The sequence below is a fragment of the Dermacentor silvarum genome, chromosome 10 (genome assembly GCF_013339745.2).
Source record: "Dermacentor silvarum isolate Dsil-2018 chromosome 10, BIME_Dsil_1.4, whole genome shotgun sequence".
NCBI classification, from domain to species: Eukaryota; Metazoa; Arthropoda; class Arachnida; order Ixodida; family Ixodidae; genus Dermacentor; species Dermacentor silvarum.
The window spans coordinates 6397693-6417212 of record NC_051163.1 but is presented as its reverse complement, the minus strand read 5'-3'; the positions used below and the strand labels follow the sequence as shown (position 1 = coordinate 6417212).

Genomic DNA, 19520 nt, shown 5'->3' with positions numbered 1-19520 from the left:
AGTTAGTACGCAGATATTTACAACTTTATACGGCTGATAAAGCTAAAATCCTTACTTCGTATTGCTGTCTATTAATTTGCTATCGCAATCGATGCTCCGCTTTTTGGTCGAAACTGCGACATTTTTCTTAAGCTGCTCTCAACCTCATAATTTTTTTCTGTTTTTCGAACTGTTCGGTTTTTCGGACTGCTCGATTTTTCGGACTATTTTTCAGTCCCCGTGAAGTCCGGAAAATCGGTCGGCTACTGTAATGGGTTGATGGGTAGATTGGTTAATTTTGGGGCTTTTACTATAATGACCTTTCAGAATAACGAACGACTTAGCGCGGCCACCTGAAGTTCGTTATATCAAGATTTCTCTGTATAACGTTTCTAAAACACTACAGTTCAACACAATGAAGTTGGTAAAATCGTCACTTTACTTCATCATATTGAAACTGGAATTTTTATGCAAATAAGTACAGTCGCTGACGTTTCTTGCAAAGAAAGAACCGTAATACTTTTCGCACTATTGCACAGATTGAAAAAGAAACAAATTTCACTGAGTAAAAACTCTTATTTTTCAATTTGAGAGTCCACGACCAAAGTTAAGGTTTCAAGCCCCGTGTCGATATCTTTGCATCCAACGATATGAAACGAAGCCTGCAAAGCTTTCGCGTCCACTTCACGGCCACGGCTGATAGCGTCTCCCGCAGTGGGATGATACAGCATCTATCAGCCATATTGGTTTGCACCCACTGATTACCTCCAAGACAAGGCGCGAGAGCCGCAAGAAGAACGAAAATCAATTCGGTGCATCCGCTTTCGCGCCATGTACCTGATGCAGCAGGATTTCGCAGCATTGCCACCCTCGCGCCCCTTTCTCCCGTCTCCCTTCCACTCATTCAAAACACGAGTCCCACAGTGCCGACGAGGAAGGGGTGGACCGGAGACAAGACAGAGCACGAGAAGGTGTGACCACAACAAAGGTGTGCCGTGGGACGCACAGATGAAAGGCGAGTGTGGCAAAAGTGTGTGGAACGCAGACGGGTACAACAGCTTGCTTTTTTTTTTTTTTACAGCGAGGCTGTCTATGGCTAGGGTTCTATGCATCTTTCGTGTCCGTCAACAGATTTGTGTGTGAAAAAACTCAGCTCCCAAATTTGATGCAAAATCTCTTCATTCTAAGCAAAACCTTATACGCCTCATCACTTGGATATGCATTTTAATTAAATTACAGTGTAGACCGCTTACGACGTAGGTCGCAGGAGTTGTAAAATTCCGCGTTATAACCAAAGCATGTTTTTTTCGGCATTTGCTTATGCCAAATGGGCAAACCCACCTTTCAAACACAATTTATTACATATTTCACCCACATACACACATGCAACACAATCGCAACACAGCACAGAAACGAAGTTCTCCTGACAAGTGCGGCAGCAGCAGAAGGACGCTGTTATTTATATCTGCAGACTGGTCTCCACGCGCACGCCCACGCTCCCACTCCTTAAAAAAAAAAAAAAAAAAAGGAGTGCGTTATCGTTCTACCCCGAACTCTGCGCACCCTGATTGGACGCTCCTATAGTGATTAAAACACGCGCCCTCCTTCCTCCCAAGTCTCTCACCCTTCTCCTCCTTTTTGTTTCGCTTTTCGCCGCTCGTCTCCATGCGCTACAGGTTCCCACTCTTGAAAAAAAAAAAAAAAAAACTGGAAAAAAAAGTGGTACGCTGCTGTATGCGGTATGTGCGAATGGAAGCGCACGAGAGACACTTCTTTCACGTGTACGGCGGAGAACAAACGAAGACTGTCATGCAGAAGGCCATAGGGGTATGGGAGGGAGAGAAGAGAGGCGACCGTTTAGCTGCGGCACTCAACGCATATCTTGCAACTGAGCGCGAGGGGAACTGGCGACTCAAGCTCCCACGCGAAATGAGGAAAGCGCGAAGGCAGCGCGGGAGGGAGGGGGCGCGGCTTTCTGCAAGCCACTGCACACTTTGCGTGCCTGAGGGATGTCGCGCGCACCGTATCTTGAAAGCGATCTCCACACGGCTCTGACCTTTGTATGCGCTGTGCTTTCGCCGCTCAGTTTCCGTTGAAGCAATAGACCACATGAATCTTCGGTCGCTGCTCCTGTCGCGTTCAGCGTTTTTACAGTGCTTGTCAGCGGTCATCGAGTGCGATCTATTCATGTTTGCTTGTGCGCGCAAGCTAGTCTAGTAACGTTGGTGCGCGCTGACACCATGCTTGTTAATTCAGTTAGTAAGCGAATGTGTCAAAGTTTATGCTGGCGATAAAACTACTATCCTTACTCCGTATACTTTGCTAGTAAATTTGCTGTCGCAATTGATGCTTTGCCTTTCGGGGGAAACTGTGACTTTTTGTTTCGCTTTTCACCGCCGGTCTCCACGCACGCGCCCGCGTTCCCACTCATTTGCGCGCCCAGCAACCGTTCGGGTGCGGCTTATCCTCAACGCCTCCTAGAAAAGGCTGTGCTCTGTGCGCCAACTTCATGGTCGCGCGCTTAAAAGAGCCGCACTATAACCGGTATTCTGCTTCGCGCACCTACGCTATAAAAGGTCCGCCTATACATTCAGCTATAACCCATGCTATAACTGGTTCCGCGCTAAAAGCGGTTACGTTTCACTATAGTTATCAAAAGGGCACCATTTTCAATATCAGTAGACTCTCTAGCAGATAAGCGTTTCTCAAACATTTACAGCTGTGCGGACCGCGTCGGCCATGTCGACGTTCACACCGCCTTCTCTTTTAGTCATTCCAAGCTTGTGCGCGCATAGTTTCCTTTCGGGGCGGCAGCATCGTCGTGCGCTGATGGCATGGAGGAAGGAAAGCAAGCTGCCATTCTCTATTTTGAATTTCACTCATCTTCTCTTGTCGTAATAAGGAGGCCGCGTATAGTGCACACTCCCGAGGAGCAGCATGCCCACGAATAGTGACGGCTAGAACAGCTGCGAATGCAATCGGTGGCGACGGGCAGCAAACACCGATGAAGATCATTCTCGGCTGGCCATGGCAGACGACGCAAGTCGTGTGCCAAACAGCTTCGCTAGTCATCCACCTTCACATAGTGGAATGGCTCTTAATTTTTTATTTTTTCATTTTTTTTTTACTGTACCATTGTTTCTAAAATGGCGAGATTATTGGGTCCACGCTGATCCGCCATAGAAAGCTACTAAAGCTGTCACAATACTGATCTTAGATTGTATTACAGTCGAACCCACTTATAACAATACCAGTTTTAACAATATATCGGTTATAACAATGAGAAGCTGCTGCTCGGTCATCTTTTGGATGTTTTCTATGGTGAAATAACCAGCTTACTACGATGCCAGCCAGGCCACATTATCCGTTATAACGATTAAGTCTGGCCACCGGGTGTCAGTACCAAAAGGTAATAAAATACGGAATTCTTCAAAAGAAAAAGAAAATCGAGCCGTCACACACCGCCAGGCTGTTTTCCAGCCTTCTCCGCATCGCCAGCCTCACGCGCCTCTCTCCCGTCGCACTTCCGCCCCTCCGAAAACGAATCGGCTGCGCCCACAGCTCTGCACCACACTACCCTCCGAAACACGAATGGACCGCACCAACTGCACCGATAGACTGATAGCACTGCGCACTGCTCTGAGATGGCGTGCCGGCCGGCTAGCCCCCTCGTTCCACGCAGTTCTGCCAACGGTTTAAGGCACTTGTGCTCGTCTTTGAAGGTTGCGTCGAAGTCGTTCGTGGCCACGTGGTTTCTTGGCCTCGTTTGACTCGCCGCCAAAACGCAATGCGGCTGATCCACCCGCTGATCATCGGCAATGCATGACATTGTCGGTGAAAAGAAAGCGCACTGCTATAGATTTACAAATGAAGTGCTTCCAACCGATGAGCTGATCGTCGCGAACGTGCTTGCACCGGATAGCGACGACGGCAGCGATGCCGTGGTAGGGCAGGCTGCCTCAACGTTGGCCTCGCAGGAGTCCCTGCAGATTATCCCTCCAGGGCTTCATTTTCACGAGGGACTTTCTGCTGCACTACTTGGAGCGCCGGGATGCCTTGGAGAAGGATGTCAACAAGCTTCGCGTAAAGCAAGCAAAGCTGACGGACATACGGTTTTCTCGTGCAAACCAGGGAGAAGAATGCGGGAAGATGCTTGTGGTGATCTCGCCCCAGCGTTTCTTCTGGACCTTCACAAGCTGAGGGGCTGCCGCAGTAACCTTCTCGCATTTTTGAAAAGGCCCCTTTTGAGGCCACCAAAGCGATGCCTCGGCAGAGCTCACGTCACTTGGCGCCCGTGACCACGCTTTGCACTTATGTGGTGCCATTCTTGAACGCCGACAGCCGTGGCTTGTTACACACGATCGGAGTGTGGGGGAATGAGAGATGAACAGTTAAACGAGTCAACACAATCAGCAGCCAGATGGAGGAAGTTGGCGAGGAGGAGCACTGGCCTCCATGCCATTATAGTTTTCTCACAACAGCTATGCCATCCCTTTATTTAATTTTTTTTTTGGTTATAACAATTATCGGTTATAACAGTGGAATTTATGTGGCACATGAATATTGTTATATGTGGGTTCAACTGTACTCATGAAATTGAAGGGTTTTCAAGGGCAAAAAAAAAAAAAAAGGATTGCTGGACTTTCAAGGGCCTTGAAAACGTATGTTTCAATTTCAAGCATTTTCAAGGACCTGTGTGCACCCTGACAAGTGCATAACTAATTACATAAATTATGGCACTTTTAGCTGCTGTATAGCACATTTAGTCTACTGGCAATTTCCAGTTGACTAGAACAAGTTCAGGATGAAGTTGATAAAGCACAGCAATATAAAACAGCAAGAATAGATTTTTTTTTACTGTTGCTGCAATTATCCAACTGTTCAAAGAGCAGGCCCATACAGAAAATGTGGCACCCAAACTCTCGCAGAGCTGTCTTTATAGCAGCTAACTTTCTCTTTCTTGCTTTGACCAATCAGTGATCAAATGAGCACTAATCTTTAAATACTCAAAAATTGACCCGTGAGAAGGTTTCAATGCAGGCAGATTACAAAAGACAAAGATGAAAAACCATGTGCCAGATTTACCTCGGACTCGACCTCAGACTCGTCTTCATCAGCAGGCCGCTTTCGAGATGCCTTCCCCTGCAAGACCAGTCTCTTTAGTACTGCGCTGCACTTAACCACCAGCGAATAGTGTAGAACCCACTAAGAACCCTGCGGCATCAGCTGCAAATAAAGGTTACTAAGCACTGAAAACTGCACACTTTAGCTCCTTATTTGGCTGCAATAGGTTGCTGTGAAAAGGCCCCATGTGGAATTGCAACCTCAGCATTAGGAACAATAAATCAGAGACTCTGCAGTTGTTGGATAATGCACTGGCCTAAATTTTTAATGAAAGGCCGAGTTCGAACTCTGTCTTTGGAAAGGGAGTCATGCAAATGACAACCATATTTTATTGCGATAGCAATTATATGGACACTTCTACCGGATTTCTGCCGTCGGCGCCGCCGTGAGGTTCCCTATAGATAAAATCTTCGCCGCGCGCCGTATGCCCGTGCGGAAGCGTGCAGGGACGCGCGCTATCACGGAGAGCGAACGCACTCATCTCCCACGCGCAAGCAAGGAAGCAGGAAGCCAGCGCCGGAGGGAGCGGGGGGGGGGGGGGGGGGTCGCACTTCTACTCTGCCAACAACCGCGCTCGTCGCTCGTCCGCACCGTCTCTTATCTCCACACGGCTCCGACCTTTATGCGCCGTGCATTCGCCGCTCCGTTTCCGTTGAAGCGATAGACCGCACGTATACTTCGCCCGCTGCGGCGTATGCTTGCTGCCAGCGTTTTGACAGTCGTTGTCTGCAGTCATTCAGTGTGATCTATTCGTGTTTGTTTGTGCGCGCTCACACCACGCTTGTTCATTCAGTTAGTAATAGTCGGGCGACATTTTCCAGCGCACGCTACACATGCAATGCTGCCCGGATCGGCAGTGCAGCGCTACAGGTGTGTCTCTTCGCACGCGCTGCCCACGGGAAGCGCTTCTCATCAACACCACCGTTTCACACACGCCTTCTCGTGGTCATCGAGTCTCTCTTCATGTCGGTCTACTCACGCCGCAGCACACCTGCTTACTTAATCAGCTCATGTTTACTACAATTCATATTGCTACCAAAGCCGCTCACCTTACTTTGTATGACATTGCTGTGTTGCTATCGCATTCATTGCTTCGCCCTTAGGGCGAAACTGACTTTTTTTCATTCTACAATAGCTTCAAGCCCAAATCTGCAAATTACCATACAAGAGCCAAAATCAACTTTGTAGCACCGAAAGAAATAGGACAGAGGAAAAGTTGTTCGGGAAGATATTCAGTGTCTTGTTCAATGCAAGTACTATATTAATTGATTTTTTCAGATGCCCAATTTTTCGGACATGCCTGATAATTTGGATGCCTTCGAGGCACTCCACATATCCCATAGAGCCAATGAATAAGGACGGCAACAGCATTCTTGGCACAACGCCAAGATTGCTATCTTATCACAGTGCAGAACCGCTGCTGCCTATTGACATGTCCGGTGCTAGCCACGTGTTATATCGCGAAAATTTATCTTCAAACGTGATCATCCAAGAATAGAGTCCAAGCATATGTGCTGTGCGCGCATGCTTGCCTGGCCTATAGATATTTCGTGGCAATGCCTTTTTTAAGCTATTCTTTTTCGCGCTTATTGTGCTGCAATGGCTCTGCACACATTATCAACTGAATCAACCGGCCACAAACAATGGGATAAGAGTGGCATAGAATCAAGGAGAAGGCACCACTACAAGATCAGGGCCCATATACAGTGTAGACCGCCTATAGCGTAAGTCGCTGGAGTTGCGAATATCCGCACTATAAGCGGTACCGCATTATAACCAAAGCAACAATTTTCAAGGCCCGCACATATGCAAAACATGTGCACCGAGCCTCCACGCGTATGCGACAGTCGAGGAATGCGGCTAGAACGTTTGCATTCAATTTATAGTCGAATCTCGTTAATTCGATCCAAATCACGCGGCGGCGCCTCCGACCGGCATTGCTCCGGCACCGCCATAGAGTAAAAGCTTAGGGGAGACCCCTCAATGTCGCGCGCAAATAAACAAAAAAAGAAAAAGAAAAAAAGGGAAAAAAAAAAAACGCGGCGGACATTTCAAAATCCCTTTCTCAAACGGCAAGGTCTCCGATTCTGCGTTGCACCGGAACATGCGTGTACATGCTGACGTCTCAGCCACGCTACCGTATCCACGCGTAAAAAATGGCAGCGAACCCTTCTTTCTCCTTTATGCTTCCTCTACTTTATAGTCACGTGTTGACCTTGCACGCTGCGGCTACGGCGCAGAGGGAAGCAGCGGCGTTGTCCCAGGCCGGCCAACGAAACTACCCCCCACGCCGGCAAACGCCCGCTTCCCGATAACGGCAGAAAACGAAACTTCGGGGAGCTGGTGCAGGGCTGGCTGTAGCGGCGGCAGGGCGCACGGTGACAGTCGAAAGTGAGGGAGCTACGAGTGCTAGGGGAGCCACCAAAGCGGCGGAGTTGCCAAGGCGAAATCCGCTTCCCTCCCGCCCTCCTCCCTCATATTCCACGGTCTCCGCAAGCGCCCTTCGCCATGCCGTGCCGGCACCGCCCGCTCGATCGCTGAAGTTTCGTTTACTGCCGTTATCGTGAAGCGAGCGTTGGCCGTTTTATGGCCCTCGCTCGCTATGCGCGCCGTGATATTTCACGACTCGACTCGCACTCAAGATTCTGGTTTCAGCCTCACTGGCTGTTCGTTCGCACCACGTGCCCTTCTCCGCCACTTCGTCTCTTTCTTCCTCGATCACTCCTTGGGGCACCCGTTTGAGGGGAGCGTTCGCCGTCTCCGCTGACTTCCGTACTCCCAGGCAGCTGCACTGTAACCGGTATTTCGTTTCCCGCAACTGCACTATAAGCGATACGTGTATACATGGAGTGCTATGGGAAAATTAACGGGAGCCTGAAAAGACCGCACTATATCTGGCCCTGCACTATAAGCGGTTACGTTATAAGTGCTCTATACTGTATCACAATTTTTCGATGATGTCGCTACAAATGGGGAAAAGTGAAGTCAATGCATGCACCAAATTCTCATTGGCGACTGCTGGATCAGTTAAACTTCGTTAGTTTCGGTTTCGAGGTGCCGGCAAAATGGCCAACATCCATGCCAGTGAGATTACCACAACGTAAATATTACTATTTCTACTCAACATGGTTGCACAGTTGGAGTCTGAATTTCTGCATAGCACACTGCAAGGTGGTCAAAATTTCGGTTGTCCTTATACATTAAGGGGAAACATGGTTTTCGAACTCAACTTCCTTATTTCTTCATGAAATTTTATAAAAATTGGCATAGGTTGTGGTTACGTTTGTGTGATGTTATCATAAAGATTTCAATGTTGTGACTCAACACATTTATTTACTTACAAATTTTTTATCCGTTTGGGCTAGGGCCAAGCCTGAACGACTTGCATAATGTGATAAAGGACTCACTTGAAGCACTGGGCGTACTAAAATGAAAGGTTGAGGGTGTGACATCCATAGGTTTTTTTTTTATGTACAACATTATTTTTTGAGTTCTCATTTTTCATGAGGCGACTGCACAACAGGAATCTAGACTGTGAACAACTAGTTGAATCGTTAATTCAGGAAAAGTTACACTGGAAAAGCAAGAATGTCACGCCCCAAACTGCACTCAGAGAACATACTAAAAAAAGAGAGGGAGAACTGAAACCGACCTAGAAGTTGCAAAGAAACCAGCGGGACACAAGATGAGCAGGAGTCAAGAAAAAGTTATCAGAAAATGGCTTGTACCTTATATTTTACTTAATCAAAAGGCACCAGGGTTGTAGTTATTAATGTCCTATCAAATCTGGCCCTTCAGTGCCTCTAGTCTTCAGTGCTTTGCTTCCTTTTACTTCCCCAAGACATCATTCTCCGCTGCTCTGTGAAGAGCTTGTAGGCCACGCTGCAGACCAAACATTGCACAATATCCCACAATAGCACAGTAGGTCCCAGAATTGTATTTGCATACTGCCCTGTTGGCAGCCGTCTCTAGTGGAGCAGGGAGGCCTACCCCTTGGCATCACTCACATAATGTCTCTGTCGCATTCGATGGCACGTTTTCATCTCTTTGTAGCAATGACCAGATGACTAAAGAAAAACATTCAGCAGCATTTGGATTCTTAGACAACGGCTGAGGAGCCACACATCATTAAGCCAATGGTACAAGGGCAGCAATGCAGCTCAAACATGCATGCCTTGCAAGCTAACACTTACGAGGAGGTTTACCCTGCGCTTTTGTGGCCCGATGCTTGCACCAGGTACGATATATTGAAAATTGTACAAACGTTTTCTCCTTTGTACCTTGCGAGGGCCTGGAGAGCTTACGGAATGCAGTGGAAGGTCTGTTGAATATTGTGAGCATAGCTAAATATGATATTCTTGCCACAGCCCCCCTCTCTTTTTTTTCAAACAGAAAGATTTGCATTTGCATTTTTCACTCATTCTGATCAAAATTTCACTGTACTGAGTGAGCCAAGTTGGTCCGATGAACCCCTCAGCACAGCAGCCTGACCCATTCGACCACCCAGTGAGCCAGGTAGGCATCAGATACAAACATAGATAGACAGCCTCCTGAAAGGTTATGAAGTACCATAAGAATGATAATGCATTAAAAAAGCAACCACTGGGAGGGTGTGCATGCTCTTTAACCTGATAATAAAAGTATATACAAGCCACACAAAAGCCCTAACCCTTAAACCCAAGGGTCAGGGCGGTTTGTATGCAAAGCTTCCATTTTATTCTTACATGGTGGAACTGTTACGTTACTGTGAATGAAGGGCCTTTGTGTTTGTTACCCCATAACCATGCAACATGTGGTCCTTAAAAGACTCAGCAGCGCAAAATGAACTGATTAATGGGGTTGAGGAGCACACCTTCTTCTCGGCCTTGGGAGTTGCCGTCTTTCGTTTCTTGGTCTGGCCCTTGCCAGCGGAAGCAGGTGTCGTAGACTTTCCTGCAATACAGTGAAGCAATGAATACAGTGAAGCAAAGTGCGCGCGCAAAAGCACATGCACTTTTTACTACTTAAAATAGCATCATAACAAAATTTCCAACTTGAATGTTTGTCCATTCACTTTCTCCATTAAACAAGTATCTTTGACGAAATATTACTGGAAAAAGTTGCCAAGAACATATTTTATTACAGTTGAATCTTGAATAACACTAGTACAGCCAATCCCAGATACATCATATATAAACTTACTGTTTACGTCGACTAGCTGCAACACCCCCTTGGAAATTCCACACAAATGTATCGCGACGTGCTATGCATTATCTAACGCCCGTTCACTGCTACATTCATGATTTACTGTTATTCCTGTGCTACGTATCAGCATGTCAAAACACCAATGGCCAACGAAAAACAGCCAGAGACCCAATCAGTGGCACTACCTTATTTTCACATAAACATGATCATTTTCTTCCCCTGCTGAAATCAACATGCATGCTTGTTAACGAATAGCATATATAATGACACTATTGTCGTGGCTCCATTAAAGTGAAGTCAGACCTGGGATTGTGGGCCATTAATTAAATGCCTGTCAGCCTCCCATCCCTCAATGCAAGTTCACGTACCTCTCAAGGACAACTAACACTCCCAATTCACCAGCTAAATAACACACCATTAGAATTTCTGTCTTCCCACAAGTATCTAGGCATTCACATTAAAAATACCTAGGGATGTGCAACTATCCAAATTTTCTAATACAAATACTTACTTCAAATAACAAATCGGATATTAAATAATATGCACATGCATTTATTAGCAAGTTGGCTTAATTTATTATGATGGAACATCGCAATATTATTGCCAATGTTAAAAAATTAGACAAGTAAGCCGATGTACTAAAACACTGTGCATGTGGCTCATGTTAACTTGGAAAATTGAGTAATTCCCACTAGCTGTCATCGCCAGCCTGTGCCTTATTATACTGCATCAAATGCCCGTAAACTCGGAGGCATTTGACCTTGTGCCAACTGTCGCCTATCGCATTCACTGTCAAGCGATAAGCTCATGCAAAAAAGTGCACCCTTGCTGTCTGCAAACCCGTGCCCTTGCTACAGAAAGGCTAGCTTTCTCGCAAAGCTTTGACGTCCAGTGGCTAAGCATGCTTTACAGGCGCAATTAGACCAGCAGCACAAAATGGGACAAATATTTTTAGATATGATAGAAACAAACACTAAGAACCATGTCAGCTCCGCAACAGCCAGCAATATATTCGATTTGTTTAGAATATTTGTAACCAACCATCTATTAGAAAATTTTTGAATACCTAGATTTCAAATCGAATATGACAAATATAACATTCTATAATATTTGAAATTTTGAATATTCACACTCCCCTACCAAATAACAAATAGAATACAAATATTACAATTATAATATTCGATAATATCCAAATTGTAAATATTTACACACCCCTACAAGTAACCTAATCCAGAATCACACTACCTACGTTGTGAATCGCCTTCACATGTAAAACATTTTATACCTCATTAATCAAGCCAGAACTTGAATATGCCACGTTAATATAAGATCCATGTCAAAAAAACCTAACCCATGCAATAGAAATGGTGCAAAACAATTCACTTTGTCTCAACTAACTAAACTACTGCCATGCAGCTAGCATAACAAAAATGAAATTGAAGTCTTTACATTGCTTTACATCTTTAGTGTGTCTCTGCAAAATGCGGCATTTAAGCCTTTTTCATAAACTGTACTACCAGCTACACCTATGTGACCAACTTATCCTTTCCCCTCACTACATTCCTTACAATGATGGAATCCTGTTGTGTCAAACACATGCTTTCTTGCAGTCGTACGTACCATGAACAGCTAAAGAGTGGAATTGTCTTCCCACCCAGATGGCTTCTATCCAAAGCCGTAAGCTGTTAGCGTGATCTCTAACACTCCGCAAGTTCATTTATTACATTCGACTTCCATTAATTCGACCCTGACGGGACCAACGAAATTGGTCGAATTAAACAAAAGAAAAAAAAAATTCACCGGCAATTACAATACTCCCTAATGCAAAATTTGAGCGCAGATCTATACATTGCGCGATATACTGGCTCTAACGGACAATCTGTCTCGTGTGACATGTTGCAAACGAAGCGAAGCATGGCGCAACTGTCTCGCTAAACCTAAGATCGCGAGAGGCAGTGCGTGGGTGATGCGTGGGCGCTATTCACAGCACTCACTGCAGACAGACATCCGATTATGCAGCGCTTTGTTTCCATATATGGTATCGGTTGAGTCATCGGTAAACAGACGAGGCACTACTACAGCGCCATCTCATAACCATTGCCGCCGCAGAGCCCGTCTTGCACGGCACTACAGTTTTCTTCTCACAACTTAGCCATACCCTCCTCTTCAGTTTTCTACCTCATGGTTCCACTGCACCCTCCTCCTCATCTTTCCTCCTGGCGCTCTCTTCACTATCTGCATCTTTCATCGCTGCGCTCATGTTCGCTCTTTCACCCTTCACTGTTTGCTCGGCTACGAGGGACGCCAATGCTCGCCGCAGGAATAGGTGCCTAAGAGCTGGGCTCTAAAAAACGCCCAAAAAACGCCACACCGTTGATTCACTTGACACTATCTGCTTTTAAAGGTTAGCTTCGCTACAATACAGCTATGTTATGCAGTGAAGCACACCAAGCAAGGAAAGTTGCCACTGTTACAGGACATAGCATATGTTCCTTGACACACGCACACATGCTGTCTCCATTCACGGTATGAGCAATGAGATGCATAATAAGTTTACTGGGAGGTTTTCAGAGTTTTAGATAGACCCGCACTCTTTTGTTGGCCCTAAACGTGCTTTCTACTTTTGGAGTTTTTCGTCTTACCGCTTTCCTTCTTGCTAGCTTTTCCAAAACACTCATGGGTTTTTCTCTGCTTCTTGGTGCAAGGTGCGTGTGTGCACGTATAATTGAAAGATGTGTACTATGTCCCGTGAAAGTGGCCCCTTTCCATTCTTAGCATGCTTCACCGCAAAACACAGCAATATTGCAGCAAAGCTGACCAGTCAAGTTCGAATTATTTGGCGAAGGCGAATTTTGAGGCGGAAATAACAGAAGTCTGGGCCCATACAAATGTATGGGTACCTGCCGAGACCTTTGGTCGGGATCGAATTAACCGAGAAATCAAATTTACTGGATACGAATTAACAACAGCCAACTGTATTGTTTAACTCTTTCCGTACCGCGCCCATTGGGCATCGTTAGCCCTCTATCAATGGTTTGAAATGCCGCTTTCGAGACCTTCCGCGCCGCTCACGGACATACTGGGCTATCGGACGTGAAGGAGAAATACATTTTAGTTTTCTAAGCAGTTTGCTTTTTTCCCCGTGAGGCGGTGATTTCTAAACACGCTCCGAAGTTTCGTGATCGTCAAAGGAGAACGCAAAAATGTCCTACTCCGGAAACGGCGCGTGCACTTCGGGAGATCGTAGATATCGAGATTCCGCTGCCTCTGCAGCTGATCTTATCGATACATCGAATAGCAGCGAGTCACAGGACGCTGACTTTTCGTCAGCCTTTGAGTCTTTATTCTTTAATCGGACATGTCCCCGCTTAGCCCGAAAAATGTTTTTACTGTTATCAAGTTCAGCTAAATATGTATAATTTTTATGTGATCACTCCTTTCTGCAATCTCTCAGACTTTGAGGGTATTTCAAATAAATAAATGATGAGAATGGATACTCCGTTAGTAGCAAAAACGAAGAACAATGGCCACTCAACTCTTTCCCCGAAAGTCTAAAAGCGACGATGACGCAAACCAGCCCGGAACATTGGCGGCCACAACTGTAGTGCTTGCAGTTAAAGTTTTGTACTGAAATACCTGTTCAATGAAAAATTTTGATTTTTTTCGGAGATAGTGCCTAATAGATAACAATAGATTTTTTATATCTCATAATTTTCTTAACGTTTTTTTTTTCTTAGTAGACACAAGCGTGTCTTTACAAACTTTGTTCAATTTGAGTGCACAATCTTGATTTCAACAATTTATATCTTTTTTATGACATACATCTCGTTAACAAAACATTTATGCATGAAAAGTCATCTAATTTGTTTTATGTTTATGTATTACATTAAATATTGAATGCAGTAGTTCCTTCAGAAAAAACCTCTGCCGTAACATACAAAAAACGCCTATTTTCTCCATGGTGGGGAAAGAGTTAACATTGCTCATTTCATTTGCTGTTTGTATTGTATTATACTGATTGCATGGTATTAGTTTATGTTGTACTAATTACAATTATTACTGCTGACTTGTTTTACTGCTATCTGCATGAAAAACTCATCAAGTTCAGCTAAATGTGTATAATTTTTATGTGACCACTCCTTTCTGCAATCTCTCCGACTTTGAGGGTATTTCAAATAAATGATGAGAGTGGATACTCAGTTTGTAGCAAAAATAAGGTACAAGGGCCACTCAACTCTTTCCCTTCTTGGCAGCTGGCAGGGGCTTCTTGTTATCAAAGGGCTTCAGCAGGAAGTTGAGAATGCGATCCGTGCACTCCTCGACTGTGCCACTCTTCTCCAAGTCAAGCATACCCAGCAAGTCCTTGTGGGCAGTCTTTTTGAGCCTGCACGAGGGTCACTTATTGCACCTCTGTAGCAGTATCCCATCCCACTCAAAGAATATTACTGAATCAGTCCGGGTGTCTCTGTATCTGGCTTCCTTTGGCAGAAAACGTTTGTTTACTGTCATAAAAAAAAAAAAAGACACCAGAACGTAATTTTAGAGTGCTACATTAAACATTGGAATCCTGGAACTCAGAGACACCAGAACGTAATTTTAGAGTGCTACATTAAACATTGGAATCCTGGAACTCAGAGACGTGAGGGCCCGTGCGACACCTTGTGGGACTTTTAATCAACATAGACACACTACATTATTACGCAGCACAACCCTTCGAAATGGAAGAATTACAGTAGAACTCCGCTGATACATTTCTCACTCATACGTTTTTCCAGGTATAACATTGCTATAGTCCGGTCCCAGTAATGGGCACATAGAAACGTATTAGAAATCCCTTTATTATGTCGTCAATCCCACATAACACGTTGACAGTTTGACATATAATTACAAAAAATAATAAGTCGCGCCAGATTCTGCAAAGCTTGAATCTGTTAAATCCATGGTATCTTGTGCCCATCGTCATCATCACAGGCATGGCCGTCATCACTAGCGACCGAGTTTGCAACGATCCCAGCAATGCTCTGGCACTGTTGACATCGCAACGGCCGCATCCACGGTGGCGTAGTAGTCGTACGAGACTGATGGCACCCAGCCTATATATCACCTCATTGAACTCTTGGTCACTAGTGGCTGCTGCTGACTCTTCTGGCTATTTCCGTGGCCTTCTTGCGTGAAATGCTGCCATCGAAGTTCATACCGGCAGCGCAAGCTTCCTTGAACCACATCAGAAGTGCCTTGTTGAAGTTCCCGTACTTAGCGACATGCGTCTGCTTAGCTTTTCCGCTGAAAAGCATGGCTTTTCCTTCTATTTAGGCCTGCTTCGCAACGATGCTGTTAAGTGTCGAGGGTGGCATTCCGAGGCCCTTGGCAATGTCGACTCTTTTGCACACTGGCTGCTTGTCAACTGCGTTGAGTACGTAGAGCTTTTCCTCAAGGGAAAGCGCCTTCCACTTTTTCAACGCCCAAAAAAGCAAAGATCATGGTTCCAAGTTCGGCAGTGACATGGCCATTCGTGGATGGCCATCTAGTGGCGGCAACTCCCATTCGTGTCGGGCTCCATGCAGCCAGCTCCATGGTCAAGCCAGGCCAAGGCTCGCCAAAAGTCAAAATGGCGGTTGCCATTTGTTGCTCGGGTGGGCTTGGGGTGCCAGATTGTGCCGTATCATACGAGAACATTTCTACAGTTACAATGTAACAGCCCAGTTTTTAATACATGGGATTCTATGCGAGCTCTGCCAGGACTGGGCAAAAACAATGAAGCAGCTGTGCTAGGAGCGCTTTCGGACAGCTAACGTCATCCAGCACCTAAATGAGGAACTATTTTTCTAGTTTTGCTGTCGTGTTTCTTTTTTTCACTGCAGGGGGTGATTTTGAAAGCACCTTTTCATTGGGGGTGACGAGCGCTTGTAGCTTCCGACATGGCGTTTACGTTGTGCACAGCAGCCCCAAAACGTCAACAGGTATCCGTCGGCAAGTTTCGTTTTCTGCACTGAACTGTCTCGTCGCTGCCGCACTCCGATCTAAAGATATCCAGCGTTTGGGCAGGACTGCTTGCCAGCAGCAGCGCAATGAGCTTTAGGAACGGCAGCGGTTCCTAAACGCAGCCGCGCGGCTCTTATGAACCGTTGAACAGCCACTAGAGCTTACCATTTCCCTTGGTATATAAATAACTTCTACAGATAGAAGGCTTATATTTGCAGAATATTGCATGTAGCCTTTTTGTTGTATATTTAAAAATTTACTGAAGTTCTTCTGGTGCAAAGCAGCATGAATGTTTTTACGAAGTATTCTCGCTGAAAAATTTTTTTTGTAAATAATATTTTTCAATGAATTGTTAGTGTTTGCTTGAAAATAATGCCACTAGAAAGGAGATTTCTTTTACAAATTCATACCCTACACTAAGATCAAGCATTTGCTGTAGCAGTAAAAAAATTGTTTACTAGACTACCCAAAAACTGCCTATTTTTATGTGGACAGGAAAGTGTTAATATGATTCAGAAAAAATATTTTGGTTACAGTGAGAACTGTTCGTGTAATAATTTGGGAAATTGCCAATAATGCACAGTTTGCGGATGGTGGCCCGAGGCCCAAGAAATATTTGGATGTTTTTTTCCAGGTAAAATATTTTTTTTTTTTCGAGAAACTAAGCTTGGATTCGCTATTACTACCACAAATACTATAGTATAATTTTTTTAACACAATTTTAAAGCTGACCGGACATGGTCAGCTGATCTTAAAGGGCCCCCCCTCACCAGGCCACATAGCAAATTTTGGTTATACGCTGGAAGTTATTACATCCCCTCTAGAGAATTTTTCAAATTGGTTCATTCACAGCCGAGGTAGAAATTTTTTGCTCTGCAGTGCACTTCTGCTGATGGTGTTGTGCGCGCGAGCTGTTGTGTTCCGTCTTGTTTCGCTCCCGATATTGCGCACTATGCACGAGAACACCTGACTAGTGGTAGAAGTCAGTGCTACACGAACACTGAGGCAGACACAAGCAGATCCCACAGTATGATTACACGCTGGAACACGGTAGAAAATGACAGTTTCGTAGTTAAAACGCCGGACTGCACGACGTAGGAAGAAGCAGACAAGTCTCTTGCTGGGGTGTGAAGTAAAACAAAAACACGCAGACATTCTGTTGGTGTGTTTTATTATTTCTCTAAACTTTAATTCGTCTACTGAAGCAAAAGATTACACAAATATGAGATGCTGCCTTGAATAATTCTCTTAAGTCACATGTCACTACGAGCGACGTACAGCACAGACATGTACAGTGGAATCTCGTTGATACGATATTCATGGAAACTGGAAAATAAAGCGTACCATCCGAAAATCGTATCATCCAACTAAATCGTATTATCAGGAAAAGAAAAAAAATTATGGTTGATCCCTTTTTCATTGGAATCGGTAGAACACGAAAGTGAAACGTGTCTTCACAGAAGCTGTTGCATGTTTGCTCATGAACTCAAGGTCCACGATTTGCGGTTGCGGGTCTGTTGGAGCTCGGCGTCCTGTTGGCGAGCGCCGTCCTGCTGCCGAGTGGCTTTGGCAAAGGTGCAAGCATTCTGGTCCGGCTCCATAGTGGCTACGGCAGCAAGTCGAGCTGCGACACACACAGCTGCAGGAATGCCGGCGGCAGCGTTTGCACCGCGCGCCGCGAACGCACGAAGACATTCTGCTTCAAGCTGGCGTGTCTTTTGCCGGAGCAAAGCGAGATTCGACCGGCGATGTTGTTGCCTTTCTACGCCTTTTAGCGCAGAAATTGCCTTAGGTGGTGCCATCGCAAGCAAAATCGTAGATGCGCTACTGATGCACGTTGAAGCCGCAATCCATAGGGCGACGAGGTGCCACAGGCTAATCCGACGCTAAGTGCCTACATGAGGCCACAGAAGTACATCAATTTGTCTGATCTTCGTGCTTGTGAATTTAGACGTTCTTGTGGATTTGTTTATTGCACATTATATGCCTTCATTGCCGTAAATTTCAGAGCAATCTATACTTTTTGAAGTGCAGGAGACGCTGCAAACATGCACAATTGCTACTAATTACAACAGTTCAGCTTGTCGAGACGGCCAAATCGAAACGCACCAAGTGCCTCAATGCACTGGCTTGCCTGCGATAAATTCATAAGAGTTTTATGTTGCGTGTCGAGGCGTTCGTCCGTGGAGTAATGCTTTCAACATCGGGCTTCTCTTCTAGAGTTCCTGTGTTCGAATGTTGCCGTCGGACAACTTTATTAATGTTTTTTATTGTATGGAACTCTATACACGAGGCTACACTTGGTTCTTTATTCTATGGCTACACCGCGTTGGAGCCTCCGCTGCACTGCGACTACCAAAGCGCTCCCTGTCGGCACTCGTTTTCGTCATGATGCAGTACAGTAAACACTCGTTAATTTAAATTTCACAGGGATGCTTAACGAGTTTGAATTAAACTGAATTCCAACTAACGAAAGTCATTAAAAACAGCCAGAATTGAGACCGGGTTTCTAGAAAGCACTTGTAACTCACAATATTTATTGACCAAAATAATCTACGCTTTTTGCTTCTTTTTTTGAAAGAAATTGCCATCAGTTTCTCTTCCCAAGCGTGATTAAGCGATTAAAAACTGGCCCCCAACACCGGGCGCCTCCATTACAGTGACCAACTAATTTTTCGGACTTGATGGATATTCCGGACTTCATAAATGCACTGTCACAGTTCCCATAGAGCTAATGCAATTTTACGAGCGATGTTTCGGATGAATTTACGCGCCAAAGTTTGATTTCCCGGACTAAATCGCTTGTTTCAAGTCCTGCCTGCCACGCTGCCCTGTCTTCTTTCTGGGGTTTTACGTGCCAAAACCAGTTCTGAATATGAGGCACGCCACAGTGGAGGGCTCCGGATTAATTTTGACTACCTGGGGTTCTTTAATGTGCACTACAACGCAAGCACACGGGCGTTTTTGCATTTCGCCTCCATCGAAATGCGGCTGCCGCGGCCGGGATTCTATCCCTCGATCTCGTGCTCAGCAGCGCAACGCCTTAGCTGACTAAGCCACCACGGAGGGTCTCGCTGCCCTAACGTGGAGGCCGCCATGTTGGATTTTCCCTTGGCTTGGTTCCAGTGGCCCGCTCTATGGCCTCCAAGATTGAGAGCAAGCGTGCTATCCTCTCATCTTGGGAGGCCATACTCGCTCTTCCTTTTCTAACACAATGCTCCAGAGGACGGCACTTGTTCTTTTTTCTTTCT

At 45.4% G+C, this 19520-nt stretch overlaps 1 protein-coding gene across 4 annotated transcripts in view; it reads right to left on the bottom strand.

Moving 5' to 3' along the window:
* The window catches only part of LOC119430933 (protein DEK), a 58053-nt gene that overhangs the window by 23338 nt on the left and 15195 nt on the right, over window positions 1-19520 (bottom strand). For all 4 annotated transcript variants that reach the window (XM_037698404.2, XM_037698405.2, XM_049657150.1 and 1 more), the window contains exons 5-7: window positions 14523-14671; window positions 9956-10035; window positions 5065-5121 (exon numbers count right to left, since the gene is read on the bottom strand). In XM_037698404.2, coding sequence (XP_037554332.1) covers window positions 5065-5121; window positions 9956-10035; window positions 14523-14671 — 286 coding nt within the window. The remainder of the gene's footprint in view (window positions 1-5064; window positions 5122-9955; window positions 10036-14522; window positions 14672-19520) is intronic.